At 37.6% G+C, this 20,181-nt stretch overlaps 2 protein-coding genes across 4 annotated transcripts; both read left to right on the top strand.

The window, feature by feature from the left end:
- Positions 1-1,065: 1,065 nt before the first annotated feature.
- Positions 1,066-9,541, top strand: LOC103703722 (Di-glucose binding protein with Kinesin motor domain-containing protein). 2 transcript variants are annotated; one of them, XM_017841925.4, is made up of 17 exons: positions 1,066-1,339; positions 1,504-1,584; positions 1,846-2,429; positions 2,539-2,707; positions 2,812-2,867; positions 2,984-3,179; positions 3,257-3,333; positions 3,480-3,579; positions 3,693-3,800; positions 3,885-4,061; positions 4,150-4,435; positions 4,517-4,678; positions 4,763-4,978; positions 5,068-5,105; positions 5,209-5,372; positions 5,499-5,624; positions 8,381-9,541. In XM_017841925.4, exons 2-17 carry the CDS (start codon positions 1,542-1,544, stop codon positions 9,203-9,205), a joined length of 3,327 nt encoding a protein of 1,108 aa, XP_017697414.4. In that variant the 5' UTR covers positions 1,066-1,339; positions 1,504-1,541; the 3' UTR covers positions 9,206-9,541. The 2 variants fall into 2 exon arrangements, with proteins under 2 accessions (XP_017697414.4, XP_038970481.3); XM_039114553.3 differs by having other exon boundaries at positions 2,806-2,867.
- A 3,479-nt stretch (positions 9,542-13,020) lies between these two features.
- On the top strand, positions 13,021-19,541 carry LOC103703721 (polyamine oxidase 3). Of its 2 annotated transcripts, none has more exons than XM_008786667.6 (10): positions 13,021-13,308; positions 16,588-16,703; positions 16,799-16,887; positions 17,011-17,124; positions 17,224-17,311; positions 17,388-17,473; positions 17,576-17,678; positions 17,889-17,986; positions 18,060-18,489; positions 18,955-19,541. In XM_008786667.6, exons 1-10 carry the CDS (start codon positions 13,275-13,277, stop codon positions 19,264-19,266), a joined length of 1,470 nt encoding a protein of 489 aa, XP_008784889.4. In that variant the 5' UTR covers positions 13,021-13,274; the 3' UTR covers positions 19,267-19,541. The 2 variants fall into 2 exon arrangements, with proteins under 2 accessions (XP_008784889.4, XP_088572395.2); XM_088716269.2 differs by having other exon boundaries at positions 13,126-13,308; positions 17,576-17,682; positions 17,893-17,986; positions 18,955-19,403.
- Positions 19,542-20,181: the final 640 nt, after the last annotated feature.

Below are 20,181 nucleotides of genomic sequence, written 5' to 3'. Positions count from 1 at the left end.
TATAGTGGCCGGCGGTCGACGAATCTTCGACACCTCTATCAGTGGAGCGGAGCTATGGACGGCGTGGGAGGGGCTCTCCTTCGCAAGGAGCACTCTGGGTGCGGAGTACATCCATATAGAGGGTGACTCGGCTGCAATGATCGAGGAGATCTGCGGGTGACTCTCTGAGTCGGATGGGCAGTCCTTGCTCCGTGACATACGATGGATAGCAGGGAATTGTTGCTCCTTCAGGGCCATACATATGTATTGGGAGTCCAACACAGCTGCTGGGTGGTCTTCTACATGGCGTAGCACTCGAAAGATTTTCTTTCGATGAATCATTCCTACTCAGTTAAACAGTTTTTTTTTTTTTTTTAATGACTATACTCAACTCTGTTAGGTGTGAGGAGCCGGTGTAAAAAAAAAAAAAATTGCCGCTTAAAGTCGTTCAATCATTTCTCGTAGAACTTCCATTTGCCAAAAACTACAAGACAGATAAATACATTTTTAAAACTAAAGTCAAAACTTAATCAGATTAAATAAATATTCTGAATGGCATCCATGTGAAATATTGAATTAATGTCCATCTTTTCAGGTCCTCGATTTCTTCGCACTGGCTTTTTCTAATGGAGTCAGAAGGACCGCATGAAACGTACGCGCTCACTCTCAGACACAGTGGGAAATAAATCCGCTGCTATAATTGCACCGCCATGCGCCCTGTGCTACCCCAACGGATGGCACGACAAACTGATGGCAGGATACGTTGCATATCCTGATTGGCGGTGTACAGAAATTGCTGTTTTACCAAAATAGCAATCCGTTTATGGAGTTTAATAAGGGAACGGCCGTTAGGGGCACCATTGGTCCCATCCATCAGACGGCCAGGATCGTCTAATTCTCTTCGGACTCCTAATCATTGTGATGCGGAGACACGAAATCCTAGCCGAACATTCGCATCACTCGCGTTCATTTCCAGGATCTCCGAACGGCATCAATCGCGCTCTAATTACGGTAATTTAGCAAGCGTGCTGAATTTTTCGAATTTCAAAAACAAAAACACCCTAACGGTCGACTCTTTCTCTTCCTTCTCCAAAGGAATTCAATTCGTTCTCCTCTAAAGATTAAAAAGCCCTTCTTTGGAGATTCCACCATTCCCCTTTCGTTCTTCTCTTTTCTCATCTTTTTTTCAAATCCATTCCCTCCATCCCTTCGCGTCAATCTTAGTTTCCATCAATCTTTAACCCTTCTTGGCATTATTTGCTGCTCCTTAGGGAAGTTCCCTTTCGGCTAAGAAGGAGATTTCTCGCATTGGGGGAAAGGGCAAGAAGTGGAGAAAACCCTCCTCGTAACGCTGCGATCGGTACGTTTTCTTTGCCGTTTTCTTGCTATCTAGATTTGTTTGGGTATCTGACAAGGATACAGCATTTTAAGGGAAGGGGAGAAGTTTAGTGTTCGATTGATTTGATCAGTTCGGAATCTTGGTTATCTTGTTCCTTCTTTATTTTATTTAATGACCATTTTCAGGTGATTCTCGGCGAAAAGAAATCGAAGAAGCTGTAAACATGGCTGAAACACGTGATCTGAACCTGTATGACCCGACCGCTGGTAAGCTCATTGAGTTCTTTGATGCAGTCCGGAATTAACAATCCTATCCGACCTTTCCTTGCTAATACAAAAGATCTAATGATCATTAACCATCCCTATGTGGTCGCTACTATTGTAGATTTTCTTTATTTTAAAGGATTCTTGGGGAAAAAAAAATGCGAGTTTTAAAGAATTCTTGAAGCCATCTTCTGCTTAAATAGTGGTAATTGTGCAACAGTTTGGTCCTTTGGTTTGTTTTCTCAAGGGGTAGGGCATTTGCAGGCGGTTCCAATTTTATTGGGTTCTCGACGTCTCCAGATCTCACTGTCTGCACCAGTCCGCCGGATATCCCCCGTGACCAGATCCAAGAAACGCCGGATTATATCAGGAGGAGCACTCAGAGGAATAGAATTGCTCCTATGGAGCTATTTTCTGACAGAGAGTCTGATAATTTTAGACCTAAATGGGGCTTTGCTGCAACAATGCCAGAATCATCTCCAGAGATGCGATCTTTGAGTAGAAATGAAACTTTAGAAGTTTCTCTTGATCTTGGAGTAATACCAGATGTCCAGGATAGCCTGATAAGTATAAATGCAGGTGGGATTGATGAATCCATTGTTTGTGGTGGTATTAAGTACCAAAAAGACAGCTTCTATACAGGTGGAGATGTTATCAGGAAAGATGCAGAAATTGGGGATGGCAAGGGACTGGCATTGTACCAGTCTGCTCGAGTAGGGAATTCTTCGTATAAATTCCAGAACCTGGAATCAGGAGATTATCTTGTTGACCTGCATTTTGCTGAGATCATATTCACTGGTGGCCCACCAGGAATGAGAATTTTTGATGTCTTTATGCAGGAAGAGAAGGTAAGGAAGTTCTGATGCGAGTGTGTTATTTCTGTTTTTTTTTTTAAAAAAAAAAAAATTTGCCCTCATCCTTGTTCCATGCTGTTTTATTAATCTGGAATTTTTGCAGGTTATCTCTGCAATAGATATCTATGCACAGGTTGGCTCAAACCAACCACTTATTTTATCAGCTCTGAGAGCTTCAGTTGTCACAGATGAGGGGTTGACAATTAGATTTGAAGGGTTAGTAGGACAACCTATTCTTTGTGGCATTTCAATAAGACGTGATTGTTCTGAAGGTAGAATTTCCTTTTCCGAGTCTTTCCTTTATTGTTTCCTTATTCGAGTGCTGGGACTTATGGTTTCAACATCTTGTAAAAAATGTTTTCCTTGTAAGTTTCAGGAAAGAGTGGTGGAAACTTAGAACCAATATTGGCCACAAAGGAAGAAATATTAGAGGTAGGAATGATATAAGGCTACTGTTATCTTGTTTCTAATACATGTTCTAATGAGTACCATATAGCAAAACTAGCCTATGGTGAATGATTTCTGAACTAAAATGTTGGATATTGCAGAAACAATGCAATGATTGTAGGCAGCTGAAACAAGACTATGATTTGCTCTTGAAGGAGCAAATAGAATGCAAAAGAGCAGTAGAGGATCTAAAACGGGAGCATGAACTTAAGAGTAGAGAATGTCAGAAGGCCTGGACATCACTGCAGGAACTTCAGATGGAGCTCATGCGCAAATCAATGCATGTTGGCTCTTTAGGTATCAAAGTTTTCTAGGTTATGACTTTCTAATTGAAATTCTTTCATAGGTAACACGTAAGCATCTTCTTGTTGCAGCTTTTGCTGTAGAGGGGCAAGTGAAGGAGAAAAGTCGATGGTTTCAATCTCTAGCAGACTTGAGTGAGAAATTTAAAGTACTTAAATTTTTTATACGAGTTAATATATAGTAATTTTACTCTGCCTCCATCTCCTGTCTTTTAGTTTCATTTGCATAAATGGTTCAGGAGTAGGCATTTATTTCCATTCTTTTAAATTCAGTAACAAAATATGAATGCAACAGTTGCTGAAGCTCAAGCATGCAAAGCTGTCAGAGGAGGCACTAGAATACAGGTGGTTCCTTGCAGATATTACCAATATGACTACTACTGTTCAATCCACTGGTAAGTTTGCCTATCTAATATGTCATTTCCTGGTTTCTTAGTCATGTATCTATTTCATTATAGCAATTACGATTGGTGAAGAATACATGACATTGTTATCTTCTTATTGGCAGTGGATCATCATCTCAACTTGGAAGAGGAGTACAAAGACCTTAAACTTAAATATGTTGAAGAGGCAAAGGAAAGAAAAGACCTCTACAATAAAATCATAGAGCTAAAAGGTTTGTCAAATTTTTGATTGAGAACAATATGGACTGAAATAAATGAGAGGCATACAGCTTACAGCAAAACTATTCATGTTGCAGGAAATATCAGAGTTTTTTGCCGCTGCCGGCCTCTTAATGCTGAAGAAATTGCTGGAGGGGCTTCTGTGGCTGTTGATTTTGAATCTGCCAAAGACGGTGAACTTATTGTCAAAGGCCATGTGTCTTCCAAGAAGGTCTTCAAGTTTGACAGTGTCTTCAGCCCTGAAGAAGATCAAGGTAATCAGTTGAAATCATTTTTCTTTTTTTATTCAATAACATGGCTTAACTAATTCATGGACTGAACATTATCTAATCTCATGAACAGAAAAGGTTTTTGAAAAAACTGCACCTCTTGCAACATCAGTGTTGGATGGATACAATGTCTGCATATTTGCTTATGGGCAGACAGGAACTGGCAAAACATTCACAATGGAAGGAACTGAAGAAGCTCGAGGAGTTAACTATAGGACTCTTGAGGAACTCTTCCGCATTATCAGAGAAAGGCAAGGGTTATTCCAATATGAAATAACTGTAAGTGTCTTAGAGGTCTACAATGAACAAATACGTGATTTACTTCTAATGGGATCTCAGCCTGGAGTTGCTGCAAAAAGGTAATAAAAAAGTTAACTTCTGTCAGAACTTTTCCATCTGAACGTATATGTGAAATTTGTTATTATGCTGTTTATTGACAGGCTAGAAGTAAGGCAAGTTGCAGAAGGAGTTCATCATGTTCCAGGGCTGGTCGAAGCTCATGTGAGCAACATGGATGAGGTCTGGGAAGTGCTACAAACAGGCAGCAAAGCCAGAGCTGTGGGCTCAACGAATGCTAATGAACATAGCAGTCGATCACACTGGTTATTTTTTTTATTTTAATTTATTATGATTTCCCAATTAGACACAGTTGAAGGCTTTTGTCTGAAATGCCTCTTTGCTTTCAGTATTCACTGTGTGATGGTAAGAGGGGAGAATCTGGTGACTGGAGAGTGTACAAGAAGTAAATTGTGGCTTATTGACCTAGCTGGAAGTGAGAGAGTGGCAAAGACAGATGCTCAAGGAGAACGACTGAAGGAGGCACAAAACATCAACAAATCACTTTCTGCACTAGGTGATGTAATATCTGCTCTTGCAACTAAAAGCCCACACATTCCCTTCAGGTTTGTAAATAAAGATTTTCTACAATAACCTAGTCAATTTATCTCAAATTGCATGTTCTGAAATATAGTCTCCATCTGAAAATATGTAGGAACTCAAAGCTTACCCACTTACTTCAAGACTCTTTAGGTACTCTTTTATTCCTCTTGTATTTCTTGTTTTCGTATTGTTTTGTCATTTTTGACACTTCCTATCGGGTTTTAGTGTGACTAAGTCCAGAGAAATAATTCAGGTGGCGACTCGAAGACTTTGATGTTTGTGCAGATCAGCCCTAATGAGAATGATGTGGGAGAGACTCTTTGCTCTCTGAATTTTGCTAGTAGAGTGAGGGGAATTGAACTTGGTCCTGCCAAGAAACAAGTTGATGTTAGTGAACTTTTCAGATACAAACAAATGGTATGAATATTTACATGGAAGAACCTAGTTGTCAGCATTTAATGACTTATCAGGCTACTGCAAAATGAGTTTCACTGTTGCATTTTGTGCATATATTCTTATAACTCTCTATCTGCTAATTGCTAGGTTGGGAAGGCTAAACAGGAGAGCAAGAACAAAGATGCCCAAATAACTAAAATGGAAGACGGAATTCATTCTCTTGAAATGAGGAACAAGGCAAAAGATCTGGCTATTGCAAATCTTCAAGAGAAAGTATGAACTCATTCCTATCTTATTTTATCCGAAAATATGTTGGAACAGAATGACTGAACTCACCGCGTACTGACTCTCCATTGATCAGACTTTCATTTAATTGGTTGATCAATAATTGTAAATAAACAACTATCTTCTTTCTAGTTGTCATTTACTTAGTCATACCTCACAATTGAATCATATCTCAGGCACCCTCAGATTATACTTTATAAGTTCTGGTGTGTAACACAAAGTTTGAACACGTGAACTTTGTCTTAGACACCAGAACTTAATGAAATATAACCTGGGGTTGCCTGAGGTTTGGCCCATATGAACTATCTAGTTGCAGGAGATACAATGCAATCAGGTGTAGGCAGGCTTTCATGTTCAGCACTGTTATAAATGCAAAAGTTTTCTTTTTTTTGTTTTTAAGGGAAAACAAAGAATGCCATATGGGTTCTCTAAACCTTGTTGTCTAGCTGAACTAGCATCTTATTATTAAAAAAAATATGACATTTTTTAATTTAGTTAGTCACCCTTACCTGCAAGTTACTTGGATATGTTGAATATTAACTGTCTCGTGCATATAATTGACCCTTTAAAAATGTTAGACTTGGCATGGTAATTAACTAGTACTTGCCATGACAGCATAAACGCACATGCTTGTGATTTATACTCCTTTGCTATATCTTCATTTGGTGATTAGACAACCTTTCAAGGTCATTCTGTTTTCACTTAAATGGGATAGTCCTCAGGGTGTTTTCAGGGGATCTAGCATTATAATGAACATGGAGAAACCTAGGCATTTTGTGTTTTGGTTAATAAGGATGACTTTTCTTTTACGACATGTATGTATTGAGACCAAATTGTTATTATAGCTGGCGTGTTGTCCTAAAGACCGCTTTTGTGGGAAATATCTGTAAGATAATACTTAGATCTTTTGACTAGGTAAAGAATGAAGTTTTTCGTTAAAACTAAGCTATAAAGCTCCAATCTTGAAGCCCCACCTATGCAGGCCAAACCAAGCAAGAAACAATAGAATCCTAGAAGATAGCCAATAAGGTCCACCATGGCACAAATGCAAAAATATAATATATGTTACTCCTAGGCTGCCTCTTAATCCATAACCTTTATAAAAATACTACTAACTATCACCCAGACTGTAACGACCTACATCCTTTTTGGTTGAGTTCCTGGGTTATTACAATGGCATCAGAATATACCCGGCCCATGGCCCATGTGGACTAGAGAACACTGCAACACAACTCTTTTTGGGATCAACAATTGGTCGATCGTGGTGTTTGTCATTAGATTTGGTTAGATTTAGACTCTTAGCCTGGTAAGGAGATGCTAGTATATAAATAGGAGAGGAGGATTTGTCCAGGCATGTGTTTAATCACACATTGGTTGTGCGCTGGGGAGGTCTTGGGTACTTATACAGGGATAGTGCCAAGGAACCAAAATAGCACCTTTTCGGCTAGATTTTTATGGGTGAGATCCTAGATTGTTAGACAGACCTTCCTAAGGTGCCAGCAAATCATTTTTTCTCGTTTAAATGCAATGTCAGTTGGATGCTTTATAGTTTTCAAAAATTTTGAAGCATTGACACTTCTATACCATTGAACATGAATGCCAAGTTCGGATTCCCTTTGCACTCTAGTAGCGAAATGTCTTGACACTTTTCATAGTTTTTTGGTGCATCTTGTCAATTTTGTGCATAAAATCTTGTGAAAACTAAAGTAATGAAGGATATTAACTTGAAGTACCAGGAAGTTGTAATTAAGTGCCATACCTACCATTATGTCATATACTATAATTTCAAACATTGTTGATAGTGCAACTGAATGGTCAATTTAGTTTACTAATTAACATGTTTATGTGAATTTATATATTTATAAATTAAATATTTATGTTTTATAAAGCATTCTAGCTTTGGCTGCTTGACTCTTATGAGTTGTTGATGGATGCTTCGAGATGCTTGGACATTGGCACTGCAGCACCAAGTATCTTTAAATACTGCCTTGTGAATATGATGAGCCTTGAGATAAATTGCAGCAAGGCACATGCATGCAGGAAGTATAACAAATATTTGTAAATGTTGAGTAGCAGTTGATCTGTTCTGGATAGCTTTGCAGCTACCTATTTATAGGACATGAACAAGTATTATTAATTTTAAAACACCCTTTGCTTTACAAAGAAAATATCATTTTATATCCCGAATTTAGCTTGTTTACTTGTTACACCTTTTCCTTCCCCTTGACCATAACGAAATAAAACCACTTTTTGATATTTCCCACTTTCTTCGGAGTGAAATCATTTTTGCTCCTGGTGCTATGAAGAAGAGAATTTTGTCTCTCTCGCAAGTGCAATTAATTTATGTCCTTTTCTTGCACTGGAGGAGAAAAAAACAATATCCACTGTTTATAAGAAGTTGAGTAGAAGGAAATTATTTCCTATGTTGCATATCTAATTGCAGAAAGTGATTTTTATAGCATCAACTTTTTTTTTAATACTGGTGCATGTCCTGTTTTGCTTGTTTCACTGGCTAAATACTGTGGTTGTTTGATTCTGTAATAACAATCATATCGTTATTATTCTTTTGGAATTAATATCCTAGGATCTATCTAATTTAATCAGCCTTGGAGGTCAAATTAGTAATAGTTTTGCTCAGAAATTAAATCCTTTTTTGGTTTTCTCTAGAGCTCATTAGCTTACACTTTGTTATGACTCTTGAGAGATTATATCAGCAAGTCCTGAAGTTTTAGTCTATTTTGCAGGTTAAGGAGTTGGAATCACAGTTACTAATTGAACGAAAGTTGGCAAGGCAGCATGTCGATGCCAAAATAGCTGAAAACCAACTGCAGTTGCAGCAACTAAAAGAGCAAGAAGATCCAAACATATCATTGATGAATCCTCAATCAGTTATTCGACCAATGTCAGAAAAATTTCACAACCATGTTGCAGAACAAATAGCAGCAATTAAAGAGATAGGTAATGGAATGCGGCCGCTTGTTGAGAACAACATGAACAGGCCTATGATGCTACCTCCAACCGACAATAACATTCTCAAGTGTTTCCCATCACCAAATGACAAGGAAAATAAGCCAGAGTTGGCTGAAGAGCACACCCCAAGAAAGGCCAGTAGAGTTTCTCTTTTTTCTACAGCTCGCCAGGTTCCAGCCACTCCAGTGCCCCGTCGTTACTCGCTTATTCCACTTCCTACCTCGAGAGCAGTGGTGGCACCGCCACCACCATTGCCACCTACCATGGGCAATCTTTCACCACCATTGCCTTCATCATTGCTAACCATCAATGGTAAAGATGGTCCTCAGCCCAGAAGTACGAAGAAGATTAACAGCATACTTAGAAGAAGCCTGCAAAAGAAGGTAATCATCAGATCCCCGTTGCCGCAGACAATTAGAAGGGGAGGTATTGTTGGAGGGGCAGAAAAGGTCCGGGTCTCAATTGGTGGAAGTGGGAGGAAGGCAAGGAGATTGCCCGTAAGTAATGGTACCAAGGCCGACAGACTAACACTGCAAAAGCATCAGAAGGAAAAGGAGAAAGGCTGGAATCATAGAACAACAGCGAGGAACATTTGCTGATTTGTTCATCTCATTATCCTTGATGATATTATTCACAGTTCATTTAGGAGGGAGATTGATAGTTTGTAACTAGCCCCATTGACCCTGTTGTGTGCAGTCTCTTAACCAGCAATGTTGCTCTAAGTCCTTGTTTCTTCTTGTATGTAATGAAAATCACCATATATGTGAAGGTGGTTTCTAACAGTGCAGAAATGTACTTCGCCTTTATTTTCTGTTCGAATCAAATGGAAAATTTGCAAGTTATGGTGTCTTCAAATAGACAACCGGGAGCCCTCATCTCTGTACTAGCAAATAAAAACTCCTGCAGTAGGCTCAATTTGAGGCTTCCTTTTTCAACAGCTATGCAGTTTCTTTTTCAATTAATTTTCCTCAACTGCTTATTGGTGATCCATCATCAATCATATTTCACAATATCCTGTCAAGAAAGTAAAATGATTTTGTGGCATTGATCTCGCAATTCCATATTGTCAACAAGCTGTTACATCTCTTTCATATCTGGCAAGAGCAAAAGTATGTCAGATATTAATATATCTATTCATATCTATATTTTTCAGTAGATACAAACACGGATTCAGATATCTAATGAATATCAAAAGTAGCATCCTTATGGATACTAATTTTGTAGAGAGCACATCAGTATTTGATCACTGTCATATGTTTACATAAGGATTCAATATGTGGATGACGAACCAACGAAACTTCGATCTGAAATTTTGTACAGTATAAATGAATCCACCAATTTATGTGACTTGCAAAGAAATCGCATGACTCATACAAAGCTATAAAATAGCTTCAACGAAGAAGGAATAGTGAATTCATTTAATTAAGGTCATTACTACAAAACCAAATAAAATAAATGTTCTTTTTCCCACTCATTTTATGCTCATGTTTCATCATACAATACCTCCCCCCTGATTCTTGGCTCCACTCTTAATGTACAAAAGTATAGACTATTGGAATATTTCAAAATTCCAAGTCTGCACTTATTTGTCTTTTGTCTATTGTCTAGGGTACTTTTTTTAGTCCCACATTGGAAAGAGATAAAACTCAAAAGATCGTTATATAGTCTTTAACCTTTTAACTTGTTGAAGCAAAGAAAATAAGTCATGCGTGCATGAGTCCAATGGAGGTCCAAGGCAAAATTAGCAATTCCAATTCGGAAACGTGTTAACTGGGCATGTTGCACTTGATTATTGCGCAGCCCCCCCCCCCCCCCCCCCCCCCCAATTGGTTTTTTGAATTTAATTTTATAACTTATCTTCCTATCTCTCTCTATGTTTCCGAGAGGATACTCTCTCTCTCTTCCTGAGCAGTTCTAGGTTGTTCAATAGAGTCACTGCATACCTGCTACACCGAGATTCATTCTCCGAACGACATCAATGAGGAAACCCTTTTGGTTTTTTTTTTTGAAATTGTTTGTAAAATTCTATCTTCAACATAAAAGCAAGAAATAACAGAAGTTTTATGCAAATGCTATCTTCAACATAAATCTCCATGTAGTTTTTCACTAAAACTGTGTGGAAACAAAAGCACAAAAATGATGCCAAACAAATCCTAAAATGCTTGATACTACGACTATTTTTCAAAGATAAGGAGATCAAAAAGTTCAAGATGCCTCTATAACTAGTTTCGTAAAGCAGGTGGAACGGTTTGCCCATTATAGCTAACGACCTCCGAAATAACTTGTTTAGAGTTTTGTTTCAATGTTCCTTGTTAAGGGGCATCCCGATGGTCATTAGCATCATCATTTGCAAGTATCAAGTCGACAAATGATATGTTGAGCAAGGGATTCTCAGTTAAGGCTTAAGATTTGCATTTGCTATTACATCAGCGTCATAATATTTATGATGCAAGCTCGAGGGTCTAGTGCAAGCTTTAGAGTTACCCAACAGAAGTCCAAGCAACTGATGTAAAGAAACTAAATCTGAAATCTAGAATTTGAAAGAAATCATTAATAAGTTATTCAAGATATTTTTTAGAAAAAAATAACCAAAAAATCTGCAAATATTGTCGATATCATAGAATATACTGATTTAATATCACTCGAGACAATAACAATCATGATATCAGATCTATTGAATTGATAATATAAATATCAATCAAAATAAAATTATTATTTAACACATATCTTGCCATTGGTTAAGAAAACATCTGGCTTTCCAGAGTTTTCCCTCTTCTCTCTCTCTCTCCCTCTAAATATATATAACTTCATCTCTTTTGTTCTTGTTTTGTCCCTCATGCAGAGAGAAGGCCGGAGTCCATGTAGAAATCGTTGATTGGTAGGACTTAACTGCAGACTCTGCCACCGGCAATTCACTCCATGTAGGGGGCATTTGGTAACTCCAACAGGATCACCACGGTGATCTAAAATCTCCGGTGATCCAAATGCTGGGATGATTTAATCTTCAATAATCTAAGATCAATATGTTTGGTAGGCCATGGTCTAGTGATTAAAAAACACTGGGTATTCATAGGTAACTTGTTTGGTATGGTACTGAGATCCAAGATTACTGGCCACATAATACCACAAAAATCCCTGATATATCTTAAATGGATTTTTTATGTTTTTAATTCTCATGAATCAAAAATGTAAGTCAATATGCTAATTTCTATAATAGCTCCATAGTTTTGTCACATATTCTACTTTTAGTAGCCCTTATCATATATTTATTAATCATATAAAATATATTATAATAAAATATTAATATATTTATCAATATATTAATTATTAATATATTCGATAAAAAATATACTTATTACTCCTATAAATTATTAATTTTATAAAAATATGTTATTTTTCATTATAGAATTAATATTTTTTTATTTATATTTATAATAATTTTTTAAATATTAATAATTATTTTGATTAGAAAAATAAGATAATAGGAGTAATATATTAAGTATTTTCATTATATAAATATAAAATATAATAATATATTTCTACAATAATTTAAAATTATCCTTCAATAATAATATGATAATAATATGATTAGTAATATATTATAATATAATATATATTATTAATATAATATATAATATCAACATAATATTATATATATATATAACAATGATATAATATATTGATGATATATTGATATATCAATTTTTCTACTAAATTGAGGTGTATTTTTGTCCGTAACTTTCAACCCAAGATCACCACTCTAGGGTGATCTTGGATTTTCGACCTCAAGGATAAATATTCTATCATCGAGGTGGGCGGTGATTTGAGGAGTGGAGGTGATTAAGATCACCGCCACGTAGAATCACCGTGATGCAACCAAATACGGTGATCTTATCACCTCCATCTACATCACCTTGATCATGAGATGGTCACCCTATACTAAACCCTCCTGATTGCCGTATCACCTCGGCAAAGTGTGCGTGCTGCAGGTGTCAAGCCGCAATACTGAATCTTTTCATCTAGCGGTCAGTCTACATCCACGTGTAACTCTCAACCATCCAACGGTTACGACTTCCGGTGGGGTCCCCGGAGGACAACTGGCGTCCATGTCTTCCGATTTTACTACCTACCAAATCTCGACCGTCCATTATAGGAATCGAATCGTGCAGCCTGTCTCAGGACCCGCAGCATTCGGCTCCCGAATGGACGGTGCAGATGATTCTTATCGGCAGCACGGACGACGATCGTCATCCCCGCATAAAGTTTTCTGCGTAATAAACGGAACCAAATATTCAAAAGTCGCGCCCAAAAATGGCAGGTGTTTAGGGAGGTAACCTCACCGGCAGAATGACCGGAACCCACCCCAACGGCAAAATGGCTATAAATGGATCACCAATTAGCGAGCAGAGAGCTCACCGGATTCGTCTTCACCCGTCGTCGAGTTTGCCGGAAACTCGCTGGAGACCCTTCTCTAATCCGCCGTTTTCCGGCGAGGTTTCGGATTAAAGCTTGTATTTTCTTGCTCCCGAAGCCGCATGAGCTGGATTGCGAGGCTGGGTTGCTCGAATCACTTCAACGCCTCCTTTTTGATTTTTATTCTCAAATACTCCCCTCGACTTCCGCCGTCCATCTTGAATTCGAGTCGCCGTTGGAACGGAGATCACCGATATGGAGAGCCGTAGACAAGTTTCCCCAAAGAAAGGTGACTGACTCCTTTTCTTTTTAGTTTCCACTTTGGGGTCATTTTTAAAAAGTTTTTATATAAATTTTGTCATGACAAATTGCCATTCATTTGAGTTTTTTTTTTTCTTTTCATTTTTTTCTGTTTGTTAAATATTGTTAAATATTTATTTATTTTTAAAATTTTTAATCTTTTTTTTCCTCGGAGGACATCTACTTTAGTTGTTAGCTGATATCGTGGGGCTTCTCATTTGATGTGATATGCACTGTTTTTATCTAAATTGCACCTATTTTCTTAGGAAATAGTAATTGTGCCCTGTAATAAATAGCAGATATATCCTTTAAAGGATGCTCCATCAAAGGTCTTGAATCCAAGGAAAGTGCTGAGATATTCCAAGATTTTGCCTTATATAACTCGAGCTAAGATCTCGGAAATATGAGAATTTAGTAAAAATTAATATCGATGCTATTTCAGCACCTTTTCTTTTATGTACTTGGTCATTAGAAAATATTTGTTTAAAGCTGTAATAAAACATATCCGAAAATCTTGGTCGAAATCTTTATCAACAATCAAGCCATCATATAAGGTCCTAGATTCTGTAAATATAGTATGGAAAGCTAAGATATTGGTTGGGACCATGATATTTAATATTTGGGCTATCTTGGATTGGCAAAATATCGACCGGAATTTATGTGATATATTATTGGATTAAATGCTTGAGCAGCTCCATCCAACCTAAAATTGTCTATACTATATACAAAAATGACTAATTTCAAAATTAGAAAGCGTTCTTTCTTGATTCCCTGTATCAATTTTTAAGCAAGAATTCTCCTCCTATTTATTTTACAAAAAATGTGCTTATATTATTCCACTACTTTCTCACCTAAATGCACTCTCTATTCCTTCTTTAATTTGACTCCCAAATTGTTTAGACTCCCTAATAAATTTCTCAATAAATTGGACAGCCTCCCTCACTCTCTCTTCTTTTAAACATGCATCACACGTGTTTGGTTGCCAGAGCTAGAGGTTTGGGACCAACCAAGTAGGCCAAGTTGCTTCCCTACAGCTAGAGTTACTATTCCCAGGACTATGTAACACTGAATCAAGTCAAGATTACAAAGAAAAAGAGATAGGACTCTTTATGCTAAAACTATTTAACTATATGATGTCATTTCATTAAATTCTTTCACAGTGGGTACCCATTCATCTAAGTATGCTGATGTTAGCATATGACCCATACTCCAGACCCAAAAATAATGTCTCCAGGCCCAAGTGTTGCATAGTTGTTTACTGTTAGTGGTGGGCTCTGATGAGGTCAAGGGAGGTCGGCCTCCGACCCGCGCGTCCAGCGCTACAGGGGGATCTGCCGTCCTCCGACCTGCGCATCTAGCGCTACGGGAGGATCTGCTGTCCTCCGACCTCGCCCCCACCGGTCTAAACAGCGGAAGCGACTGCTTTTCCCCAGAGGTATTGTCCGCTTTGAAGGGGGTTTCATGATCTTTTTCCAACGCACGGTTTTGCCCCGCAAAAGGCGCCTCTGAAGGGAAAGAGGTAGCCCCCTTCCATTTAAGGAAGAGACCTCTCCGCTATTTAGTCGATGTGGGACTAAGTCCAGGCCCCTTTATTCCCACAACAGGCTCCTTTCTTCCATCATAGATATGTAGCATTCTTCTGTATGTAGAATCTCTCATATAATTGTACTGTTGGGGCATTTCATTTGTCTAAGAATGACATTACGATTATGTAGTGCATGTATGTGTGTGCTATTCTATTTGCATAAACTGACATTATGTATATATATGAATGGAACTTATAAAGAAATGGAACTTATAAAGAAATATATAACGTAGGCATTGATATCTATTAATACAGTGGGCCTATAAATGGAAGGGAAAGATATTGGTGGGTGTGTATTCATATTTATCATAGATTCATGGACATACGTTTAGGATATGTTTTTTGAGTGAAATATATTTAGGGTAAGTTTGATTGCAAGAAAAATTGTTTGGAAACATGCTTATTTTTTAAAAAAAGTAGAGTTTTCCATTATGTTATTTTATTAGAAATTGATAAATTTGGCAAGGGTATAACTATTTTTTCAGAAAAAATTTTCTTTTATTTTTTCATGGATTTCCTTGCAACCAAATACACCTTTAACACTCATCTTGATAAGGAGGACATACCCATATGTTTTTCTACTAATGTTAACTTTGAATTTATATAGGTCAAGATGGTGGAATTGTGATTACCGTACTAGTTAATTGCCAGTATAAATAAAGAAATTGTCAGCATTCAGCACAGCTGACGTTGTCTGGCATTTGTTTCCTTCTTTTTTATTCATTTTTTATTTCTGGACTTCCACTAATCCTAAACCTAAAAGGGAGCTTGATGATTACCATAAGTTTCAAGTGGTGGTATGTTTAACTTGTGGCAGCCTCTGTTCTTGGGTTCTTGCAGTTCATAAACTTTAGGGCCTAAAACATTTGATCTTTCCATCCCTAATTTACATTATCTTCCTTTTTATGGTTATACTTGATAATTATGCATTTGTCCTTCGGCCCATTATTAATATTTTACTGCATAATGTCCACAAAGTGTCATGGCGCTTTACTTCTTTTAATCTTTAAGTAGTCTCCATGCATAATGAGGCTGATTTTGTGGTGGTATGAGATGAGTCTGATGATTTTTTATTTTGTAAGGGAGTGGAATAGCTCGCCACATATTCTGTTTTAGCTGCATGTCTGTGAGGACGTGCAGGCATGTGTTTAGCCCCACATCGATTATGCATTAAGTAGATCTTGGGTTCTTATACGGGCCTAAGGAGTTCAAATAATACATTCCGGCTAGCTTTCTTGGGTATGATCTTTTGTTGTTACAAATGGTATTAGAGCAAACCTGACCTATGGGCTAGGAGACTTTGCAGCATGGGTCCATTTGAGCTAACTATAAGCTGATCGTGGTATTTGTGATTAAATTTGTAATACTTTTGATTGGAATTGAATGGATTTGGATCTTTAAACAAGGAGAATATGTGAGGGCCGTATGGGCGTGTGTTTAGTCTCTATGCACTGGGTAGATCTTGGGTACTTATATGAGACCAAGGAACTCAAATATAATCTTTTAGCTAGCTTTTTTAGATGTGGTCCTAGGTTGTTACAGTTTGAGAATGGTTGATAATGTACAAGCATATGCTGATGTTGAAAAGTTGATGGCTTGAGCTTTATATTCATTCCCCTTGAAGTCCTAGCAATGCAATGGTCTGCAAGAATGTATGATGATTTTATATATCTAATTATGCAGCCTTCTATTACTCTGGTGATGGGACAAGGCATTCTTGTTCTCCTTCTGCCATTGTCATAGGAGCTGGCTTTGCTGGCCTTGCAGCAGCTCGTGCACTTCAAAATGCATCCATTCAGGTAAAGTGGGCGTTGTTCAAATTCATTCATACATAGGATTCTCATTCTAATCTTTCTTCTGTATTTAATTATCTGACTATCATATAAAACCTCAGGTTGTTTTGTTAGAATCACGAGATACAATTGGTGGTCGAGTTTGGACTGACTACAGATTTGGATTTCCTATTGACATGGGAGCTTCCTGGTATACTCCTAATTTTTCTATAACCCTGCGCTTCATCACACACCATATTCAGTCTACTCTTTAACATGTAGGCCTCCTTAGATGATTAAATTGATGTGTTCCATGTTGTTCTTCATGCATAAGGTTGCATGGTGTCTGCAAAGAAAATCCCTTGGCACCTTTGGTAGGAAGACTGGGGCTTCCGCTATACCGCACCAGTGATGATAACACTGTATTGCTGGATCATGATTTTGAAAGGTAACGTTGCATTTTCTCTGATCTAAAGTGCTTTTCTTAGCCAATATCTTATTCAATGCTCACTTTCTTTCCTAATGCTTCATTGCCATCTTTTTGCAGCTATGCACTCTTTGATACAGATGGACATCAAATCCCTCGGGAACTTGTTCAAAAAGTCAGCCAGGTTTCTGAGCGTATGCTGAAAGAGGCAAGTCTCCTAACTTGTTCTATTTTTATGTACTTTTGTTTTTGTGGGTAGTTGCTAAGTGCGTTTCAGTCTGCAGACAGAAAAGTTGAGGCAGGAATATGATGAAGACATGTCTCTAGCTGAAGCAATAGAAATTGTTCTGAAGAGATGTCCAGATTTGAGGTTTCATTAATATAATGCCTGTACCTTACAATACAACAAAATTTCTGACTTATATTATTTGGAACTTTAATTTTTCATATCATAGAATTTTCATGCTTGCAGACAAGAAGGACTAGCTGGTAAGGTGTTTCGATGGTTTTTATGCCGAATGGAAGGTTGGTTTGCCGCAGATGCAGATAACATCTCCATGAAATACTGGAACGAGGCAAGTCCATTTTGTTCGCTGCAATGCTGAAAAAGTTGTCACTTATTTTAGTAGTTTGGCTAATGTTTATTCTCTTGTTTAGAAAAAGTTCTTGCAAAATTGATAATGATTGATCATCAAAATATAAATAAATAGAAGCTCTGTTACTTCATTTGATGGTTCTTTCATCAGCTGCATCTCTTCTAATCTCATTCACTACATCGAATGCAGGAAGTCTTGCTCCCTGGTGGGCATGGTATTATGGTCCGAGGTTACCGCCCTGTTATTAATACCCTTGCAAGAGGCCTGGATATTCATCTCAATCACCGGTATGTGCAAACATTCTGAACTAAAGAACCAAATGCCTCTTTATATCTTTTCTCATCCCAATTCTTCTTCCAGGGTTACAAAAATAGTTCGGAGAAATATGGGAGTGGAAGTCAGTGTTGAGAATGGCAAAACATTTGTTGCAGATGCTGCTGTCATCACCATACCCCTAGGGGTTCTGAAAGCTAATTTCATTAAGTTTGAACCAAGGCTTCCAGATTGGAAAGAAGAAGCAATAAAGAATCTTGCTGTTGGAGTTGAGAACAAGATTGTTCTGCTCTTTGACAAAGTTTTCTGGCCAAACGTAGAGTACCTTGGTGTGGTGTCATCCACTTCTTACAGTTGCAGTTATTTCCTTAATCTTCACAAGGCAACAGGCCATCAAGTCCTTGTTTACATGCCTTCCGGTCGGCTTGCCCTCGATATTGAAAAGTTGTCTGATGAAGCTGCTGCTAATTTTGCCTTTGGGCAACTGAAACAGATCCTCCCAGATGCATCTAAGCCGGTATTTACTGCTTGTCCTTTTTTTTAATGAAAAAGATATTCTTATAAGACACTGATAGTGATGCCTATTATGATTTCTTTTGGACTGTTTAATTAATTGGCCACCTGTATGATATTAAACATAAGAAATGTATGAAATATTATTAATAATATGATTTTTTTTGTTGGTTTTGAGGGGGAAAAAATCCAAAAAAAGGGAATAGGAAATGCTGAGATATATTTGATAAATGTAACTTTCTGGTTAGAATACTTAATTCCGTTCAATAGGTGAATTTGTTAGACTAAACTTGATATTCGTGAATTATGGTGCAGATTATTAATGCATGACTACACGATTCATCGAAGCTAAAGAACACATTTTCCTTATTAACCAACTCATGTTATGATAACTATATATACATATATCTATATGTTGGATGGTGAAACTGAGATGTCTATTTCTCTCTTCCTTTTTTTTTATGTTCAGATTCGATATTTGGTGTCTCGTTGGGCATCGGATGTGAATTCTCTTGGCTCCTACAGTTATGATGCAGTGGGAAAGCCGCATGAGTTGTATGAGAGACTACGGAATCCTGTCGACAACCTCTTCTTCGCTGGAGAAGCCACAAGCTTGAAATATTCTGGAACTGTCCATGGTGCCTTCTCCACCGGGCAGTTGGCTGCAGAGGAGTGTCAAATGCGTGTTCTCGAAAATTATGGGGACTTGGATACATTCTCCCCAATCATGGGAAAAGAAATGGAAGCAGCCTCCATTCCCTTGCTCATCTCTCGCATGTGATTCCTCTTTTTTCAGCTTCAGTACACAGTTCCCTCAGCATTCCATGGACTACTTGAGAAAATGGCTGGCAACTTATCTTTTTCTTGTATTTCGAGCATGTGAAGTGCATTATGCGCTACAAAGCAATATAATCTAATAATTGGGTGTTGTGTACTGGTGTTTGGTCAAAGCTATTATTGATGCAGGATGAGCAAAATAATTAATTGTGTCAAAGTTGTGGATGATGTGAACTCTCTGAGTTATATATGAAATAATGTGGGTTTTGTTCCCCCCCTTATACAGTGATCTGTTTTAAATTTAAAACCAACACAGGCGATGTCTATTATATTGTGCCTGTATATGAAACAGTTATATTAGCTTCTATACCTGTCAGTTCACTCTTCTGAATTTCTTAGCATCAGTTAAAATCAGATGAGCAATTTGTTTGTGTGGGTCTTGTTGGTATGGTAACTTTGATGCTATAAATTCCATCCAAAGAAAAAAAAACCTTTGAATTCCAGTTCCGCACCACATCTGTGTCCTACCATGTTTCAGATCATGTCCTGCACTTCAAATACCCTGTATGAACATCACCTCTGTTCTCCTTGGATAATTATAGACATCGTGCCATGTTCTTGAATACGAATCCAATGATCTCCTTGCTTGGGCTTTCTTGTACTCTATTTTCACATTTCAATAGGAAAACCTTGTACCTATTATGAGATGTTCATTCCTTGCTGCATTATTCCTTGTTTATCTCACATCCACCTTGGTATTCACAATGTTTGAGGATTCTTTCATAAATTCAAGTATGTAATGTATCCTAACATCAGCTTTTTGTCCTAACATTGAGTGAAAATCTATAATTGATGAGGGTGTCGATGAGGTGAAGTTGGTAAAGCATTTGGAGGCTGCTGTTAAGGAGCTAGGTTCAAG

This window comes from Phoenix dactylifera, chromosome 1 (genome assembly GCF_051530095.1).
Source record: "Phoenix dactylifera cultivar Ajwa chromosome 1, Ajwa_hap1_PhDact_Kaust_v1.1, whole genome shotgun sequence".
Taxonomy (NCBI): Eukaryota; Viridiplantae; Streptophyta; class Magnoliopsida; order Arecales; family Arecaceae; genus Phoenix; species Phoenix dactylifera.
The sequence above is the reverse complement of the archived record's forward strand: the minus strand, read 5'-3'. Positions and strand labels throughout refer to the sequence as shown.